At 39.2% G+C, this 22,460-nt stretch overlaps 1 protein-coding gene across 1 annotated transcript in view; it reads right to left on the bottom strand.

The window, feature by feature from the left end:
- Positions 1 to 22,460, bottom strand: part of acaca (acetyl-CoA carboxylase alpha) — a 237,926-nt gene that overhangs the window by 143,631 nt on the left and 71,835 nt on the right. Inside the window, 8 exon segments of the mRNA XM_052035876.1 lie at positions 244 to 288; positions 1,321 to 1,377; positions 6,023 to 6,130; positions 8,743 to 8,845; positions 11,052 to 11,195; positions 17,261 to 17,284; positions 20,574 to 20,692; positions 21,403 to 21,492. Of these exon segments, the coding sequence (XP_051891836.1) occupies positions 244 to 288; positions 1,321 to 1,377; positions 6,023 to 6,130; positions 8,743 to 8,845; positions 11,052 to 11,195; positions 17,261 to 17,284; positions 20,574 to 20,692; positions 21,403 to 21,492 (690 nt within the window).

Genomic DNA, 22,460 nt, shown 5'->3' with positions numbered 1-22,460 from the left:
ACACTGCTGCAAAACAACAAATTTCACATCATCTAAGTCTGTGATAATAAATCTGATTCTGAAGTAGATGTGTTTAATAGCTGGGGGGAGTGCAGCAAAATGCAGCCTGAACATCTACACTTGATTAAAAAGACAGGTATAATTTTCTCCAATAGCTAATGTTCCATACTAAACTCAAGCCAGTTTTTAATTTTAATTGGACAGAGAAAGATACATCAAATAAACCTATCCTTGGATACTTACATGGAATCTCCGATCCACCTCATAATTACACTGCTTCCGGAAATCCTTTGGGATAGAATGAAAGGAAAGTGGACAAGATCTTGCTGTTAGTATAAGAATCCAAAGCTCAATTACCAATTAAATTAGAAGTTTTTCTACCCCATGAAGCCCATTTTTAAAGAAACTGCACCTTAACATCACTTGTTGAATATTACCAGTCAGACCAAGAATACCATTTTAAAATCTGGCAAACCTACAAAATGTTTCCTGAACAAATACTATTACATTAGAAATCCAGTGATGTCAAGCAGTCAGAGGAAGTTAATTGTGCAGTGACTGATTACTTACAACTGTGATCAGCATTTCTCTGTTGCTGGAACTTTTTACACCGAGTTATGGTATTGGAAACAGGTCACCCCACACACAGGAAATAGGAAAAGTGAGAGGGTTACCACATCGTGGTAAATAATATTGCCAATGGATGAGTAGAAGGTAGGGATTTGTGAGAAAGGTTTTATTAATGTCTGGAGTGTGGAAACAAGGTGCAATTAAAAAAATGTAAAATCCGAAATTATGATGGGATGATATCCTACAAAATAAGGCAGAGATAGTATGAGAGAGGAGATGAGGCAGTCAACCGTGCTAGATTCTGCAGAAAGTCTTTTCTTTATTAATGTTGTGAAAGCAAAAATGGGCACAGAAGCAAACATCATTAAAGAGAAAAACAATGATCAAAGTTGAATTTGATTAATGTAATCAGAGTATTTGAAATGTTGTATTTATTTTCCCCCTCATACTCTCAATGTTTCTTTACTTCCCAAATTGCAAGATTATTCTGTGTTTCCGATTAACAGCCGTACATGTTATAAACAAAAGGGCAGAACCACTTTTAAGGCAAATTATGTGGAATTACTACATTTATATCCCATTAATACAAATGGATTTGGATTAAGAAGTCAGTAAATTGGATAGTCAAGGGTTTAATCAATTAAATTACAGTTTGATGATATTCTTATTTTCTATGCAGGCCATTATGCTTTTGATTATATTTGTTGGAGACAAATGAGAATAGTTTTAATGAGAGAAAGGGGACTATACCTTCTGTGCCACAAGGAAGGTCAGGCGCCGAATACCGTGGTCAAACAGAATCGATCTCTGGGGAAAAAAAAAGTTTCTCATAAAACTGCAACAGGCTAGCTTTCTTAGCCAAGTGGGTAAAGGCGTCACTTGGTGTAATAAGCTGTACAAGGCCGAAAGATTCAATCCAGTTCCACAACCATTACTGAATTAGTAAGATTCCAATCACATTGGGAGGAGGAGCATGGCATACAATTTGTGATTCCTACAGAAAAATGTTTGTATTTAGATATTGGGTCATAACAGGGTCAAATGCACTGACACACACTAACTACTGAGAAATCATGCACCTGAACAAAGTAAAGGAGAGTTGCCAGCTCCTGAGAAAACATTACTGCAACCAATGGATCAGCGTCCACAGGAGAGATAGACTCCAATACAGCAATTTCCCCACTATTAGCAACAGCAGAACATTGGCCTGACTGGATTTGTTGCAGAGTACTGCCCAAATTCGCCATAAACTTATGATACTACCACAGATAATTAGCCATTCGTCAATCATCTTTGCTAACCACCCTAGTAGATATTTTCAAAATCCTCATCCATAACCTGGCTACATATCATGTCTGCAATCATTTGCTCCTCCTGTTCAGTGAGCCAGCACATACTTTCTGCTCTTCAGCACCCAGCCCTTCGTGCCTGTTCTAAGTCTCTTCCATCTTCAACTGCATCCCCTCCCACTTTCAAAGGCCACATCGATACTTATTGCCTTATTCAGCTCCACAACTCAAGCCTGCTACTGAACTGCCTTGGACTATTTAAAAGATTAAGGCACATGAAGAACCTTTAAAACATTTTGAACAGGGCAGGATTTATTTTCTACATCTAGTTAACCTCAGGTGGGAGTGGGCCACTTTTTTTGAACCTGTTCTGGTTTGGTATGCTCGGTAGACTATTTCATAAGGGCAGTAAAGGACAGAACAGACCAGTGCAGCACTGCAGTTATACACAGGCCAGACCAGGAATGGATAATTTTAGCTACCCTGAAGGATCAGAGTGAACGTATGGTGTCAGATCCCAACCTAAAAACTTTCACGCATTTTGTTTTCCTGATAAACTTCTTTTTTCCCTCCCCAAATCAAATTGAACTCTCAATCTGCCTTGGTGGGACATGAATTTTCTGAAATATTAGCCCAGTAACAAACACTATGGCATTGTACCCTTTGTTATTTATATTGAAACCTCTTATAAACCTTCTATTAATAATAAACAATGATTAATTAGCATTTTGTTCTAGAACATTGATACTATTTTTCAGCTGAGGTTCTTTTTATTTCTTGGACAATGACAGGTCATAAATCCAGTAGGAAGTTTGTTGTTCATGCAACATAAATGACCTAATCATGCAAAATGTCACCCAAACACTGAAATTCACTTTGTCAAAAAAAATGAACTGATTATCGGGCACCAGCAGTCACATGCTAGGGTTTATCCACATGGTACACTCTCCAGGTGAAAATATTCATCCAGGAACTTTGGATATCTTGTCCAATATTAAGTGGACATTCAAATCATTGGATGTATGCCAGTTCTTTGTAGAAAAATCTAAATCTGTCTCATTCCCTGCAGTGCTGCAAATTATTTTCCTTATGCCCTGCCTGATTCTGTTCCACCATCATACCCACATTCAGCATACATTTTTTCCCTCACATTCAGAATATAGAACAGTACAGCACAGGAATCAGGCCCTTTGGTCCACCATGTCTGCACCGATCATGATGTCATTCCAACTAATCCCATATCTACTTCTGCCTCCTACTTTCCAGGAATGTGTAAAATGTGCCTTGCACATTTCCTTTAAATTTTCCCGCCCTTGCCTTAAACCTATGCCCACTAGTATTTGACATTTCCACTCTGGGGGGGGGGGGGGGGGGGAAGAAAACTCTATCTACGCCTCTCATAATTCTATAGACTTCTATTAGGTCACCTCTCAGCCTCTGACACTTCAGAGAAAACAATCCAAGTATGTCCAAATTGTCCTTATTTGCTAATATGCTACTATTGAGCCAACATCCTGGTGAACTCTTCTGCACCCTCTCCAAATCCTCCACGTCCTTCCTACAGTGAGGCAACCAGAATTGCACACTATACTTCAAATGCAGCCTAACCAGTTTTATACAGCTGCAATACAACTTGCCACCTTTTATACTCAATGCCTTGAATGAAGGCAAGCACATTGTGAGCCTTCTTTATCATCCTATTTTAAAACCACTTCTTAGTAGGTCATAGAGGAAGTGTCTTCAGAATTATGAGGGTCTTTTCCAGACTTCTGGAAAACTTCAGCAGGACTCATCGACAGAGCCCATTTAAGGAATTCCTATCGTAAGTGTATAAAACCTAGGTCGCTATCTCAAAAATCAAAAAGATAATAAGCAGGATCTATAGAGGCCATGGAACTGGCACTAAAGTGGGAGGAGCGTGTGACTCATACATCATTTAATTCAGTTGGAGAATCTTTAGCTTTGTAGATTGAGAAATGAATCACACTTTCAAAGTAGCAATGTTGCCAGTTTCAGGGAGCTATGCACGTGCATCCCAAGATCCCTCTGTAGATCAGTGCTCCCAAGGGTCCTGCCATGTTCTGTTTACTTTTGTCTCCCAAAATCCATCAGCTCACATTTACACAAATTCCATCTGCCATTTCTCCACCCAAGTTTCCAACTGATCTAGATCCTTTGACAACCTTCCTCACTATCCACAACTCTACCAACTTTTGTGTTGTCTGAAAACTTAATGAGACCACCTACATCTTCATTCAGATTATTTATATACATTACAAACAACAGAAGTCCCAGCACTGATCCTTGTGGAACACCACTGGTTACAGACCTCCATTCAGAAAAACACCCCTCTACCACTATCTTGTGTGATCAAGCCAATTTTGTATCCAATTTAGCAACTCACCATGGATCCCTGGTGACTTAATCTTCTGGACCTGCCTACCCGGAGATCATGTCAAATGCTTTACCAAAGTCCACATAGACAACATCCATTGTCCTAGCCTCATCCATCACCTTCATCACTTCCTCAAAAAACTCAATTTCCCTAGAACATCAACACATCCCTGACTTCACCATCATCTACGTCCTTCTCCTTGGTGAATACCAATGCAAAGTACTCATTAAGGACCTTGCCCACTTCTTTTGATCCAGGCATAATTTCCCTTCTTTGTCCTTGAGTGGACCAACCCTTTCCCTAGCTACTTTCTTGCTCCTAATACATGTATAAAATGCCTCAGGATTCTCCTACTTGCTAAGGACAAGTCATGCCCCTTTCAGTTCTTCTAATTCCTTGTCTAAGTTCTTTCCTGCTTCCTTCATATTTCTTAAGGGCCTTGTCTGATTTCAGCTTCTTATATTTTACATATGTTTCCTTTTTCTTTTTGACTAAATTTACCATATCTCGTCATCCTCATCCTTCACCCTCACAGGAACATGCTGGTCCTGAACTCTAACCAGCTGGCCTTTAAAAGACTCCCAATGTCAGATGTGGAGTTACCTCCAAACAGCCTGTACTTTTGGCTGGCAGCTAAACATTCACCCTGTATTTTTTGCCTTTCACTTTAAATCTATTCCCCATGACCCTTGAACCATGTACTAATGAAGACAATTTTTCTTTATTTACCTTACCCAAATCTGTCATGATCTTGTGCATCTCTATCAAATCTCTTCTTTGCTCCAAGTAAAACAATTCCAGCTTTTCCAGTCTAATCTTACAACTGAAATCCTTCATCCTTGCAACTAAACTAGTAAATCTTTCCTGTGCCTTTCTAGAATCTTTACTTCCCTCCAAAGATGGGAGTGGGGATCTGTAACATACTTGATTCTCTTTACACTGTAGTATAATCTCAAATCACACACAAAATAGTGACAGGAATATTTTGTTTTTGCACAGAATGAGATCAATAAGTCTCTTCATTTTTCATCAAGTCAACCCCCAAAAGACAACTATAAATATTGAACACCAAGTTCCAACACGTTAGTTTACCCCACTATTAAATATTCTCCACCATCCTTCGATCCTACATTGAGTGTACTGAAAATAGGAACTGGAAGAAAGCAGCAAAGCTCTCAAATCCTCATTTACCTTCCTTACACACGCAAGCTTTAGGGTATATCCTTGGGTATCACTACTTCATGTATACATTAATTCAACTTACCTTCCCACATCAGTTTGTCTCTTCTCCTCTTGGAAATACCGGCAAGGTTCGAAAGGCACTTACCATACTCTGGTATCAAACATTCACCCTTCTTTAAATACAAGCCAAAATAAATATGGCAAGCTATTTGCTGGGACTTAGCCTCACTTGGCATCTAAACATTTACACCTTCTCCAGTAGTTGCACTGAAGTGATGGTTTGGGGGCTTTGTAGATTTATTTCTTTTCATAACTAGAAGAAACTAAACTAATTGGGTTAAACTAACTTTTGCCAAAGCCAAACTCGAGTTCAGCCACTGACTCTGATCTTTATGGCTTACAAGGTCCAGTACTACACTTGGTCAGACATTTACAACAAATTATCAAGATGTTATCAAATGTTGCTGGTGAGAAACCCACCACTTGGTTTTCTTAAAGACAACAGCAGAGGCAGGGACAGCGGATTACCTTGATTTAACGATCCTATATTACAGAACTGCAATAACGATTGTACCCCTATACTCACCATGGAGTGCATGAACTCCCCAAACATTGTCACAAGGCCATCATCATCAGTGTCATTATCAATCTTAATAGCCACATTGAGGATATGAATGGGTTCGTCTCTTGTACTCTGCAAATGTGTAAAACAGGAGGCACAGATTTAGACAAAGCTGTGGTAACTATGAATTGAGGATGAAAATTTCCTCCAACCTGCTCCCTCTCTGACTTCTCAGTGTCACAGAAAATGCAGTTAGAACACACATTCTGGTGGAAATCTTAATGAAATGCTTGGCATTTGATGTGTGACTATTTAGAAGTTATTTTACAAAAAACATTACTGTAAAGGAGTAACATTTGTTTGATTTCTGCATTCTAATCACGCTATTGACGGAATCAGAATTAAAACTGGAACGGACACCCATAACCATCGTCGCTAACGACAATCAAAATACAAAAAAAAACTGGATATGGAAACAGAAAATGTTGGAAATAGTCCACAAGACAGGCAGCATCTTGAGGGCAGCAAAGTTAGTGCTCTGGGCCTGATAAAGGTCACTGACATGAAATGTTACTTCCACCTGTGTTCCCAGCAGAGGGGTTCCCCAGACAGAAATCTGACTTTATGCAAGTTCTCCCATACTTTGTTTAAGCATTTTTCATGCTAGTAGCAGTAATAATAATAATAATAATAAATTGAAATTTGTGATGGTATTCTTTAATGACTGGACATAGTATATATGCCATTAATTTAATTGTGGGTGGTGTGAGAGTGATTATTCAATGAAATGAAAGATTAAAAGCAAGTGTACACAGAGCAATATATGGGTAGCTATAGAAAATGGACATCTTTGACTTAATTGGCCTACGGACAGTTCTCAGGAAAAGAATTCTTATGCAACCCAGGGACTGTCTGTATTTTCTGTTCTGTTATTGACAATGTTTCCCACAAAACCACATCCTAATAGGTCATAGAGGAAGTGCCTTCAGAATTATGAGGGTTTTTTCCTAGACTTCTGGAAAACTTCAGCAGGACTCATTGACAGAGCCCATTTAAGGAATTCCTATCATAAAGGTGTATAAAACCTAGGTCACTATCCCAAAAATCAGAAAAATAATAAGCAGGATTTACAGACCATGGAACTGGCACTGAACTGGTAGGAGTATGTGACTCATACATCATTTAATTCATTTGGAGAATCTTTGTATAATGAAAAATGAATCACACTTTCAAAGTAGCAAAAAACTTTAACAGCAGAATAAATGCCTGGCACAAAACGCAAATCACATGAACAGTGGTAGGAGCTTCGGCTGCTTGAAGCTCTTTCAAACATCCAATGCAGCTAGGAAAAGCTTTCAATTTATTTCAACAACAAGCAATCAGGTTTTAAGTATACCAGGAGATTACAAAGGATTTTGCTTTGTGCTTTTTCATGAGAATTTTCAAGATAACTCATTTTCACCCACCACACAGCTCATTTTCCTCAGGACTGATATTTCAGGTTTGTGAGGGGAGGAAATAATCACCAAGATTGGCCATTTGTTCTTGTTCTTGAATGCTCCCTCCTATACATGCACCTCCTACTCCAATTTAATTTCATTTCTAGTCTAGACATCCACCTTCACTTTTTCTCCAAGTCATACAACTTCACAAGCTGAGGAACGAATTCAGAATCAAACCATCCAGAACTAAGGCTTCCCATTTTGGGGCAGGAACTCGGTGGCAGGAGTGGAAAACTATTGCTCTGTGGGCTTTGCATTTGCACCAGCCATCTCCCAGTCAAGAACATGACAAGTATTTTCCAATGTAGAGGATAATCCACTTGGCTTTGAAGGAAGTCTATTCATGAGAGTGATGAATGGCAGAAATGGAAAATAAGTTACTCCATACGAGTACAGTTTCTGTACCAAGCATTCAGGTCAATTACACCGGAAGCTGTACAGAATGCAGTGCTCTTTCTAATCTGCCAAAAAGAGTTGACGTATCAAAGGATCTCCTACTGCATTGCAATAGCTTTTCCACTTTTAAAATATTAAATGGTCTTTATGAGCAAACTTACTTACTTAATACCAATTAGTGCCAAACAACTAGCTCCTGTTGTGACAGATTTCAGGTACTGGCAGCCATGAACAGAATGCCCTTGTAATGTTTCATGTAACTTTTAATAATCAGGATGGAGTCCATCAGCCCACCCATCCAAGCTGGAGTGAAATTCTAGACACTGAGCATGCAACCACAGCACAGTTCACTCATTCTCATGCAAATTTAAATTTAACATGTACTCTCCAAAATTCAATCTGTCAAAAGGTCATCAAACCTCATCTTACATGCCTCTAATTTCATCCCATAAGTGAACAGAAAATGTATCCACCAACCTGGTTTTTTAAAGCCAATATACTACATACTAAAATTTGGGAAAGCTTGTACCTAACAGTCAAGAAAATCTGTTCCATATAAGCAGCATCATTCCTGAACTGTGTCCTTAAGGGTGTCAAAATAAACAAGGTATCCTTTACCGACAGCCATTCTGTTTTAAAAGATTGAACATAGTTTGTAAGATGCACGGTTATATAAAAATTTTATTACTGCTTATGCAAGAGACTGTCAGAGACACATGTTATTCAATAGTCCAGGTTTATTTTCATCACGGCTCCACTGCCTTACATACTACGTTGGCATTTGGAATTGATTGATTAATTAAATGATACACCATACACCTATAATTCCATGACTATGCAAGTTACCTTGTTGTCATCTTCATCATAAAGGGAGGCATGCCCCGATTCCGGAAAGGTTGGGCTTGAAGGCGGTGAGTCAGAAAAGCAGCTCGTCACATCCTGAAAGTTTCTGAAAGGAAGGAGGAGTTTTCTTCCACATGTTCCAGAGTTCAAAATTCAAACCAGGCAAACACCGAGTAAAGTTAATGCACAAAAATACTTGGTCCACAGCATTGTGGAATCAATTAGCCCACTGCCACAACAGGTCAACAGCAGATGCTATTTCACTGGCTCTCAACTCTGTTCTGGACCATCTGGACAACAAGAACACATACATCAGGCTGCTATCCATCGGCTACAGCTCAGTGTTCAACACTATCATCCCCACCAAGCTCCAAGACCTGGGCCTCTGTAGCTCCCTTTGCAATTGGATCCTCGACTTCCTCATCGGTAAACCTCAATCACTGTGGATTGGTAACATCATCTCCCCCTGACCATCAACACGGATACACCTAAAGGCTGCATGCTTAGCCCCCTGCTCTCATCTCTTTACACCCACAACTATGTGGGTAAGCACAGTTCCAATACCATCTACATATTCGCTGACAACACCATTGTTATTGGCTGAATAATGGGTGGCGATGAGTCAGCATACAGGAGTGAGATGGAACACCTGATTGAGTGGTGGTACAATAATAACCTCATGCTTAACGTCAACAATACCAAGGAGCTAATTGTTGACTTCAGAAAGTTGGGAGACCACATGCCAGTTCTCACTGGTGGGTGAGAGGTGGAGAGAGTTAGCAGCTTCAAATTCCTGGGCATTAACATCTTAGATGAACTGTCCTGGGCCCAGCACATAGATGCAATCACAAAGAAGGTGGGCCAGCATCTCTACTTTCTTAGAAGCTTAAGGAGATTTGGCATGTCACCAAATACTCTAACAAACTTCTACAGACGCACTGCTGGAAGTATCCTGTCTGATTACATCATGGCCTGGTACGGCAATTCCAACGCACAGGAATGAAAAAGGCTGCAGAGAGTAGTGGACACAGCCCAGTCCATCATGGGCACAGACTTCCCCACCATTGAAAGCATCTAAATGAGGCGGTACCTCAAGAAGGCAGCATCTACCATCAAGGATCCCCACCATCTGGATTATGCCCTCTTCTCACTGCTACTGTCAGGCAGGAGGTACAGAAGCCTGAACCTACACCACCAAGTTCAGGAACAGCTACTTTCCTACAACCATCAGGTTCTTGAACCAACCTGCAGAACCCTAATCCTACCTCAGCAACAGAACACTATGACAGTGCAAGAGGAAGTGGTCCGTGGACTTGTCTCCAATTGCGTTTTTTTTTGCACACAAGTCTTGTCTTGCAGTCTTTTTTCTTCACCGTCTTGTATAATTTACGTTCTGTGCATGGTTTGAACCTACATGCCTGTGATGCTGCTGCAAGCAAGCTTTTCATTGTACCTGTATCTCACCATACTTGTGCATATGACAATAAACTTGACTTAACTCCACTTGAACCACAGCCTACATGAACCAGTGGTATCAGCCCTGACGCACAGTTTAGGCCACAGACCACAGCCCTTCATTTGCAGTCTATGCCGTTGCATTGATGATGATAATATGATATAATTTGAATTCTTCGATATGTCATTTTCTTGTAACACACGTCAATGTTCAAGGTGATACTGCAGCCCTTGACCCACACAGTCTGTGACCTTTCATGTGTTTCCAGTCTACAGGTTGGGGGTCTTTGCCTGCAATACCATCTTGAACATTGAAGTGCAATTATATATCAGGAGAGTTCAAATTATATCATAAACCATCAACGCAAGATCTGGAGAGCTCATTAACATTTTCTACAGCTTTAAAACATGGGGGCTTTGATTATTTCTTTTTTTTTGCTGGGTATGGGTAGCTGATAGCCCCAATCAAAAATACTTTGTCAGTTTCTCCCTTCACTTTGTTAAAAGGGAGAAAGAATAGTGGAGCAGATTAGATACAATCCTTTAAAGTCAAGCAATTCAACCAAACTAAAGAGATGGAAACTGTTTTTAATTGCCTACCCAGTTGGCCAGTTGAACCTGGTTCCCGTGTGGCATGATGACAAATCACAATAGTGATTCAAAACAAGAATGCTTCTTGTGAAACATCGTCGATTAAAAAGCAGATAACAACTTAAATCTGCAGATATCTCGTGCACAGATTTTTATGGACTTCATAATCTCAAACAATAAAAATCACTTTAATACTACTAGGTTCATTGCAGACAGGAAAGTCCAGAAGTTGAAGCTTTAATAACAAAAAAAGCATTCAGTCTTACCTGACAAAATCTTCAAAGGTACGAAAGGCGACCATTGCTCCCATTCGCTGGCAAGGCGGAGTGAAAGCAGTGTCGAGCAGAACATCACTCACACTTGCGACGTGGAACATCCCATAATGGTTCAAGTTTGAGGAGAAAGACATTCTTGATTGTAATATAAAGATGAATAATTAGGACCAGGGGAGAAGCAATTCATTGCAGTGTTACAGAAAGAACCTCTATGGTCCCATTAGTGCAATAACACTTATGAGATTAAGCCATATTATACAATATTAATAACAAATGTGTAAATCCATATAAATGAAATGACTCACGTCAGTTAACAATTAATAGTGCATAAGGGAATTCTGTAAGATTCATCAATGAGTTTGTTAATTGTATGACAAGTCAATCCCTTCATCTTACAAATCTATACAGAAGATTTTATATAAATAAGCTAAAAGCCGGGATTCTAATGATTAATTGTGCAAGTGAGAATTCTAAATCGGCAAAAACATAACTTGTACAACATGACGTCTTCCCCAACCCTCTATTTTCAGGTCTTCAATGCTCTCTTCATTTCCCAACAGTGCACTTTATACAATTCCTCCTTTCCCTCACTCTGTACCATATCCGAACTAAGATCCACAAGACCTGTACCCAGGGTCCACCAATGCCAGCTCACAGCGACGTTTAAGAAGAGAAATAAGAGAATGAAGCAGAAGAGAGGAGCAACTGAAAGAAAAGCTGAAAGAGAGAAAGGGAGAAAGTGGAGAGGCAAGGAAAAAGTGCAGCCCAGGTATTCAGTTTCAACTCCTGTGCAAAGAAGCACAGAGTTAACTTTTCCAGTTGAAGACTCTTCATTCTGATGAATGTTCTCTGACCTGAAACGTTAACTGTTACTTTTTCTACAGATGCTGTCTGACCTGCTGAGTGTTTCTAGCATTTGCAGCTTGACTTCCATTTACCATGGAGTTTCAATCTCTCCTTGTAAGTAACCATTTACCCTGGTAACATTGGGTTTTGCAGAGCTTCTGGCTAGCTTCAGTGTTGTGTATTAGTGGAAAGTCTAATCACTGCTATCAGATCAATCACACCAAGTATCAGAGTAAAGCCACCAAAATACTGCAGGCTACCTACAGACCCCAAGTAGTTTTACAAGCACCTCCTGAGAAGCATCATTCCCCCAGTCCCAAAATGTTGCTCCAGATTCAGATTATATCACTAACTCATTAGTTCAGGTTCAGGAACCTTCGACTCTGATCACTTCTACAGCAATTAATCACATTAGCCTTCATTTCTTTTTTTTAAATTTCAAGTCGATCAACAGTATCCAAATGATTTCAGAATACCTACACAATCCTGTCCATTCCATTTCCTTTATCCATGTTCTTCAAAGTAATTTATTCTTCTGTAGACATTTGCAACTATTTTGAACTGTCTATAATATTTAGTATTGAAATGTGTGTGTATAATATGTTATTTATCCATACATAATTACACTATGATAACTTCAATTATTGGTAGATTCCAAACGATAACCAAATCCCTCTGCCATTTATTCTGATCTCGCCTCATCTGCTGTACTAGGGTCAGTCCAAAAATGCAGAACCTTTACAATCTTCTCTACTGATAGCTCAGCTCTTGACATCACATTGAATTCAAACACTTAGATAATTATCTTATAATACTACCCTACCTTTTGTGATTCACTGCCAATACTTTAAATCACATTTCCAGTACCTATAATCAGAACGTCCTCTTTGCTGACCTCCACACTTCCACCATACATAACCTACAAGTGTCACGCCTTTATCTACACTTACGCTTATCCACTCCTGCCCACCCCTCACCCTCACCCCCACCTTCATGTTGGCAACTTAAGTTTCTGAGGTTAAAGAACTTGTACATATCTTGAAGATAAATCACTAGTTAATTGTGATAGTAACACTAAGCACAATTGCGTTCTCCTGAGACTCAGATTAACCAATGAAGAATAAACCATGATTATGATTAAAGATTAAACAATGAATGAACAAACCCAGCTTTTCCTGAATTGGTCTCAAATTTGAGCCTCCTTGAAATACTAGAGGTGGATAAGTGAACAATGTGCCAAGTTAAATCATTAACACAATGGACTGGGCTCGATAGGTCCAAATATCTCATCTTATCTCTCTCTGTCTATTGATAATTTGAAAGGATCTTTATTACTGGGATCATACTGGGCCACGTGATTCTGATGTCAAAGCCAGGTACATTAAATTCAACATCAAAGATCAACATGCTGCCAAAGCCAAATTATGAATTACCACTCAAACCAAAAATAATTATTGTTCCTTCAACATAAAAGTTCCAAATGTGCTAAATTCTACATGACAGGATAGTTTTCTTTGAAAAGTTCTACATTAATGGAGCCAGCTGGCAAGTTGTTACATGAAGTATTTATCCAGTTAGGTCCCATTCCATATCGATGGTCTGTATTTGGAGCACGTTTCGAATCATTTTTTCTGGAATTTTTAATGTAACAAGGGACAAGGTGCTTCCCAGCACAATAAATGAAATCACTTGCAGCAGGTAAAATTGATTCAATGTTAATGGGCACCTCAGCTCGATACTATACCATAAAAAGCAGGAATCTCCCACTCTGCTTGATCAAGTACAGTGCGACACCTTCACTTGTTAAATTGGAACAGCATACAATTAAGCAGATCCATCTCACAGACTGTGCTATAGTGAAAATGATCAAATTTTCAAGCAGTTCAGATGTTATTTCTTTTCCCTGTCTCCATTCCCTTGGCCCCAACTCAAACCAAGGTACAAATCCTCAGGTACCATCCATTATTTGTTCCAGTGCAGCTATTCACATTATTTATTCATTCTTCGGGATTTGGGAATCACTGACGAACAGAGAATGCAAGCCTGGACAAGGAGTACCTGCAAGTCTTCACCCAGACCATTTCCAATATTCCCACATGCTCTTTCCAGAGTGTCTAGGTTGTGACCAGGACAAGATGTCTGGCTCACTTTCACCTTCTGATATTAGCTTCTAACAACTCATTAAGATTTGAGGAACTGAACCGGGAGTCTTTCAACCCAGTAATTCTAATGGCTTTGTGTTCCTCTGATGGCCCAGGGCGCAATTTCCTATTCCTGAGGGGAGTCAGAAAAATAAAAATTTGGACTACGTTATTTTCTTTTAAATGTTAAAGTTCACAATGACATGCTCTGCTGACACATGATGGATCGACCATCATTTCACATCAATAAAACACAATCCAAAGCCTAAACTGTGAAGCGCCTTATGCAGATAATCACATCCAGTTCACCAAATTGTACTTACACTGGAGATAATGAGAGAAAAAAAAATAACTTTGCTCTACTCTCCAGGGTGAACTGGTCGATTATCTGTTAAAGTTCAAGGGAATACAGTGAGTTTTCTAATAGGGGATCAGGCAATCTATAATTCAGTTTTATTCATGGCTAATCGTTAGTATCTATTTTTAATTAAAATTTTGAAAATGGTCATATTTTTGACCACAGTGTGAAGGATGCCAAAATATGGTTCGAAGGGACAGGGAGACCCAGCTCTTCAACATACATTTAATGGTAACCTTGGTTCACAACTACCCATTTGGAATTAAAAAAAAATATTTTCTCTTGAGAGACTTGGGAACAGTCAGCCAATTACACACCACTCTGCAATCCCTGACATTAAAATAACTCAGTGTGCAATTGTACAACAAATCGGTCATTTCAAATTAATACCCTGGACCCACTTCAAAATTTGAAATTAGAGTGAGTCCATGACTAAATTACTTTTTGTTCTCGGCTAAGACAAAAATTTCACATACACTCAAGCTGAAATATTTTTTAATCAATGCCATATTACTGCTGGGTTTTGCCACAGAGGTAAATAGATTTACCAGCAATTTGAATACAGTGCTTTCTATGGGTAACTTGACATTTCATATGGAATGCCCTGAAGTGACTGCCAGGAATATACCTCCTCACCCTCTCTCAGGCAAGTGCTGTCCTGTAACTCAAGTAGTGAGAAGCACTCCTTCTCATTGTCAGCAGTGGAAGAGGCTTTATCACATTAGCTAATTTTAAAAAAAGGGATGCCCTGAAAAATCAAAGTCATATTGTTTGCAGCAGAATCGTTGCACATAGTAAACTAGAAGGTAAAAACTTTCTCAATGGCTCCTGCAGTTTAAAATAAGTTGGCAGGATGTAAGTGAAAGGACAATGGACAACTTCCCCATTACACATGCACTGTCTTATCTTCTGAAGGGTGACAGGAGTTAAAATTCCTTACCTTTCCATTTCAGACAACACAAAATTCAGTCACTGGTTAGAAAGCAACTAGATGCAGAATATAACCAGTTAAGTCAGCAAGAAAAAAGGAATTGGATCACTGATCCATGGCAGTCAGTTTGGTCAACATTCTCTCCCCCACCTCCCCCCCACGAATGGCAAAACCTTGGGGAGGGTTCACAGAGTCAGAATCATACAGCATGGAAACAGCCCCTTGACCCAACTGGTCCATGCTGACCAAGATGCCCATCCAAGCTAGTCCCATGTGCCCATGCTTGGCCCATATCCTTCTACACCTTTCCTATCCACATACCTGTCCAACTGGTTTTTAAAATATTGTTACTGTACCTGCCTCAACCACTTCCTCTGGCAGCTCTCATATGTACCACCCTATGTGTAAACAAAGTTGCCCCTCAAGTTCCTATTTCATCTTTCTCCTCTTACCTTAATCTTATGCCCTCGAGTTCTTTATTCCCCAACCCTGGGAAAAAGACTGAGTGCATTCACCCTATCGATGCCCCGCATGAATTTATACATCTCTACAATACCACCCCTCAGTATTGTCGAACAGAGAGATCTAGGGGTACAAGTACATAGTTTCCAGAAAGTGGCAGGGTGGTGAAGAAGGTGCATGACATAAGAACATAAGAATATTTCCTGTGTTATGTCATATGCCTTCTTCACCACCCTGCCACTTTCTGGAAACTATGTACTTGTACCTCTAGATGCCTCTGTTCAACAATGCTTGCCTTCATCGGCCAAGACAGTGAGTACAGGAGTTGGGACCTCATGTAACAGTTGTACAAAATGATGGTTAGGCCATACTTGGAGTACGGTGTTTAGTTCTGGTTACCACACTGCAGGAAAGATGTGATTAAGCTACAGAGGTAGAAAAGATTCACGAGACCAGGTCTCTTTTGCCTGGACCAAAGGAGGCTAAGAGGTGACATGACAGAGGCATATAAAATTATAAGAGGCATAGATGGGTAAATAGCCAGAGTCCGTTTCCCTTGGTAGGGGGTTCAAAACTAGAGGATATAGGTTTCAGGCGAGAGGGAGGTAGTTTAATAAGGGACCTGAGGGGAAAATTTTTCACACAAGTGTTTGGTATCTGGAATGAGCTGCCAGAGGAAGTGGTGGAGGCTGGAACAGTAACGACAACTGGACGGGTACTTAAATGAGCAAGGCATGGAGGGATATGGAATTAATGCAGGCAAGTGGAATTTGTATAAATAAGCGAGATGGTCAGCATAGAGACAGTGGGCCAAGGGCCTGTTCCTATGCTGTACAACTCTATGACTCAGCTGGGCACTCTGTTTTGTAAATGCCCAATCCAATATGAACTTTTATAATAACTAGGCTAATTTCTTGGGAAAAAATTCTGAAAGGAAAATTTGATTTTTCTTGAAAACTTGCAAGTTAAAATTTGTTTTGGAGCCAGAGGAAGGGATGCATAAACTAACATGCTCTGCATTGTATAGTTGCAATGCATGCTTGTAACTAATAGAATGGCCCTGGTAGCGCATCAGATTCTCTTGAAGCATGTGATCATGCCTAGGATACGAATTCAAATAGTGCAAACTCCATTCAAGTTTACATTCGGTGGACATGTGGTTAAGAGGAAAGCGGAGATTGATTTCCTGAAAGATATAGTGGAGCTATATTTTACTTCATTTAATAATCAATGTCTTATAAATCATGGTAATCACAAAAGGAACTGGCAACAGGAGGTGTAGGATAGTAGTGTAGTAATCAATGAATAAAGGCGGCAAAAATGGAATTATAATGGAATGGTAACCATAACTAAAGATTTCCCACAAAAACTTCCTTGCCCCATTTGTGTAAGTCCATTTCAAATTACCTGAAATCAACTGCATAAATTATATAAAATTATAAAATAAATGATTGTACAGTACCTGTTAAGTGTGGGGATGTTCCCTCTGTAATCAAACAATTACCAGTTGGTTAGTGAAGGGGATTAACAGAGGATTGTAATAATTTATCAAATTAGATGACAAATTCACTTTTACCAGGAATTTGATTTTGAATTGATGACACGACCAGTTTTAAACACACACACACACACACACACAATTTCAGCAACTGCATTTGTGACAGAACTACTTTTAAAAAAAGATGTCATTCAAAACTGATGGGTCTTCGTACTGTTCATTCTATCATTAGTCACGCCTTTAGCTGCCAATGTCCCAGGTTCATGTGTTCCCTCTCTAAATTGCTACCTTTTTTTTTACATCTGTACTTCTATCTACCCAAGAAGCTCCTGAAATCCTATTTCTTTGACCAAGCCTTTAATTACCCGACTTAGCATTCCTTACATGACTCAGCATTAAGTTCTTTGTTTGATAACACTCCTATAAAGTGCCTTAAATCTTTTTGCTACATTAGCAGTACCATACAAAAGTATGGTATAAAGAAGGACTTCCACTAAAATTCTGCCAAAAAGCATTATATTTCATTCTCAGTTAATTATTGTAATTAAGATTAGCTAAAAGTGCAAGAACAAAAATCCATTGCATTGCCTTCCTCATTGACCCTTTTAACATGGTGCTCCGGAAGGGCACAGGTGAAAGAGCATTGAATTGCCTGGAGGCCATACTATGAGCAACTCTGTAACAGAGTATTGGGACACTTTGTTTTAAAATGAAGCAGCTAATGTTGATATAAAGTGCTTTCTTTATGCAGTGGATTTTAGTTCAGCTATTTTACTACTGGTCTTGTATGCTGGCCCAAGCTTTAGCCCTGAGTACTCCTATCCGTCAAATCTTCCTGTTATGCTTTGGATAAGATCCTTTTAATTAATACATAAATATTTGCTATTTTTTCCACACCCTAAGGACTGAATCCATAATCAATCAAATTGAATCACCTTGGAATTTCTGCAAATTATATGATACAGCATAAAAAGACTTCTGGAACTAGGATCTCAATCTGCTCTCCTAAATGTAAACATGCAGAAACAGGCTTCAACTCCCTCCAGTTATGATTGATCTTCATACACATGCAATCAAAATTTCTCTTAGCCTTTACCATCAGCTTAGAAATTTTCATTTCATTTTTATTTTCACAGCATTCAAGTCTTTGCATCTGAAACATTTCATCTGACAGAAGTGGCTCTCATTCCTTCAAGATTTCCATGTGGGGAAAAAAAACACAAGCAAGACGCATGCTAATAGTGGCATTTAAATCAAGTCATGATTTGGTGCCAGTGCAGGCCACATTTTTATAAATCAGAAGGCGAAGCATAATAAGGTGAGAATTGATGCATTTCGCTTATGTAAACCTTACTGCCATTAACATTTAAAGTGATATTGTTGCATTGGGCATGCTCCAGTAAAACAAATTACACCACACAGCTTTCCCTAGATTTCAGCCATATAACAGATTTACACAGTGAGTACTTATTGTTAAAAATATGTACGCTGCTATTTTTCTGCAAAACAGTTTAAGGGTTCTTTTAGCACAATTATATCATATTAATGCACTCCATGCAAGTGGAACACCATGAAGATTCTCAAATTGGATTTGGTCATGTCTGATTTAAAATAGCATACTATCTTCTTTATTGAAAGGCTAAGCTCTGTAATAATGATATTTATATCTTTTTTAAATCATACATAAGAAATTCAAGTTACCATTTTGTCTGGCAAACTTGTGAACTATTCTCAATGGTTCCTCCGCCTTTGGCAGAAGTTACATAAACTATAAAGGATGGTACCAATCTCAAATGGCAACTACACTGTCCATAGCAGAAGTGTCACACACAGGCCAGGATGGTCCCAGAATTTGATTTGTCTCCTGTACCAAGTTAGCTCAGTCAGGAAGGTGGAATTATGCTCAGTCAGGAAGGTGGAATTATGCAAGTTCTAATTGGCGATACCATACATAACGAGAAAGGAGAGAGAACAACAGTCACAATTTCCAGTACTGGTGAACGTTCCACAATCTTTCTGTCCACAGAAGTGCCATTAGCAATGGGTGAAGAGAGGATTGGATGAACAAAAGGCTTCACCACACTCACCTGGTCAACTAACTTGCAAACAATCCCTGTATAGTTCCACATATAAAGGATGACCACTTAATGAGGTAACAAGACTACATAATGAGATATTCCAATTTGAGTCATTGTTTGTGGGAGAGGGAGTATAAAATATGTACCATGATGTGAAATGTTAAAAATATTAGAAATGTCCTAGTTAAACAAGAGACAGCCAGAGGTACAGACTAATTGCATATATGTAACATTTGAAAGACAATCCAGCTACAAGATCACTAAGTGCAGGAGAGTAATGATGAAGACTTTTCTACTGCTATATACTAGCAATCCAGTACTTTACCAATTTCAGGCAGAGCAGCAGCTTCCCTCTATGAGCATTCTGTGGGTGCCACGTCATGACAGAATTAATTACTGTTTAGAAATGTGAAGAGCTGAAGGCAAGGATGGAAACTGAAAAGCTCTTCATTTTGAAGTTGTTCCAGAATTGAAATGAGCAGGGCAATTTCTCCTTTCCAGCATTAACTAGATTGCAATCATTATGCCAGAACACAGATCTTGTTCTGCAGTTATGATTGTTGAACAGTGTTTTATTACAAGAAAAATATAAGAAAACATGACCACCCTCAGAAACCCAAAATTTTCTACCAAAACAAATACATTTAAATTCTACCAGGCCAATTGCAAATATGCCCAATGCACACTTAGAGTAAAATCAGGTTGGTATTGAACAAAAAAAATAGGATTGGGGATCCCAGTGATTACAGTACTGCAGTCAGTCTGTTCATTATAGAAAGGAAAACAACTTCAGAGCAGTATTCAGGCAAACCTGGGAGAAGGGGACAAAATGCTAGTGAGCCAATACCTACAATTATTCAACTGATGAATTCTCCAACCCTGCTGAGACTGGTCACTATGAAAATGAACAGGAGGCAAAACAGAAACAAGTACTTCAGGAATTATTCCATTTTTCTTTCCCACGCCTGCCTTGCATTACATTCATTTCCCAGGATACAAACACAAATGTAGATCTTGATGTATGCACTGCGTTTAATGGATCTAAAATGCCATTTTTTATTCAACACCAATGTCAAAATGAATTGACCATATTTGCTGCTGTCCAGCTGAATTGGTGAGCTTTTGAAAGGTGACTACGCATTTGTTGTCTTCCACTGTCAAAGTCCACTAGCAGACAAACGCCAAGGAAGACAGTTTACCTGTTCGGATGGGATGTGGGCAACATGAATTGAAATTCCACAATGCAGGTTCCATCCTGCAACTGGCGATGCTGTACACTGTTCAACTCATATGCGATGTAGGCTCTTCTAACATAAACCTGCACAAAAATGGCAGATATTATATCAACTCTGTCAACTGAACACATTGGAGAAGAGGCAATTTAGCCACTTGGAAACATTATTTTATTTCATCTATCTTTTTCTCCTATTACCCAGCTCTATTCACCTACATGCAAACATTGGCTAATTCCCTTTGCTGAAAGGTCAGAGTGTACTCTCAGGTTAAGGGGCATTTTGGACTGATCTGAGGAGAAATTGCTTTACTTAGAGGGCTGAGAACCTCTGAATATCCACTGCCCTCTTGGAACTGCAAGTCTCAAATCAATGGATTTTTTTGATACCAGGAATACGTTTCATTGTGGGGATTGAGGAGGAGAGTGGACAAGGTGGAGCATCAAAAGTGATCTTGACAAACACTATAGCAGGTTCAGAGGGCCATTTTGCTGATTCTTCCTACTATTTCTTCCACAACCAAAAAAAATTCTAATTCAAACATACACATGTTGAACGGCCTTTAGGTGGCACCCTCAAAACATTGCCCCATAGAGGTCAAGTCTTTCAGCAAGCAGGAAAGAAAATTAAAACCAATCTATAACAAATAGTTTTAGATACCCTTCTTTCAATACAACCGGTAACTCAAAAATGAGTCCAGAAAAACAAATGCTCAGATATCCAATTTGATATGGAGTAATAGTTTCCCTTCTGAAATGCTGACAAATCATCTGCAGCCGAACTGTGAAAGACTGACCTCCAGTGCTGCCATTCTCACCACCTGGTTACTGTGATAGAAGAAATTGGGAAGAACATCAAAGATGGATGTCTCTGACAGGATGAGCTTCTGTAAGCAGAAAAATACAAAGACAAAGTTCAATAATGGTAACACGAGTCAAGTTTTTAATACTTCTGTATGCTAAGTACAAATAGGATGCCCATATAGATGTCAAAATCATTTCAAAAATGTTACTTTCAGATATTAATACAGGCAACCCCCACGTTTTGGCAGTTCGGGTAATGGAAATTTGCCCTTATGCAATTCACAAATCACTACCAAAAAATCTGAGATTTGGAATTTAAAAAAAAAATCGCCCTCATGTCAATTTTTATCTTTTTCCCAACCCGTATTTCTTGACACATGCACGGATAATGTGGCTTCACATTATGGAAAATCACGATGACAGGGGTCACCAGTAACAGTATCCGGTGAAACTGACAAGATGTTGCAGCTGTTCTGTACTATACAGTGATGAGACCATCCCTACAATTTTTCACTGAATTTGTATACAAGATCTCTTGTTGAAGAATCATGAAGACCAAGTAGCTGTTACATGCATCCTCAGCAAAAGAGAGGAATATGATAGTATCTGACAGAAGTCGAAGAGGTCTCTAAGTTGCCCTTTTTTCCCCTACCAGCAGTGCACGAGTGTTTCCATTCTCTGGTACTGCTCTTCAGCTCACCACTAAGAAGCACACTTAGACTTCAGGCTCCCTTTTTATTATATTTTTCCTCTTGGTTTTTTTTTTCCCTGTTTTGTTTTAAAAAGTTGCTAATTTACACAGCTACGCATTTCAATGAGTGCCAGCAATCCCACAATGTTTCATCCACATACATAAGAGAAATTTGCATGAAGTTATATCACATCAAGGGCATTCATCACAATTTAGCCTCATCCCACACTTCCATACATAGAAACATTTTTGCAGCAGCAACAGATGTAACTACTTTAGTCTTGCCCTCATTGTCCGAGGGAAAAAGTGAAGTGAAGCTGATGTAAAGCCATGCCATCATTATGATTGAGATCAGCTAAC

The sequence above is a fragment of the Pristis pectinata genome, chromosome 21 (assembly GCF_009764475.1).
Source record: "Pristis pectinata isolate sPriPec2 chromosome 21, sPriPec2.1.pri, whole genome shotgun sequence".
Classification (NCBI taxonomy): Eukaryota; Metazoa; Chordata; class Chondrichthyes; order Rhinopristiformes; family Pristidae; genus Pristis; species Pristis pectinata.
Note: the sequence above shows the minus strand (reverse complement) of the source record. Positions and strands in the feature narration are given on the sequence as shown.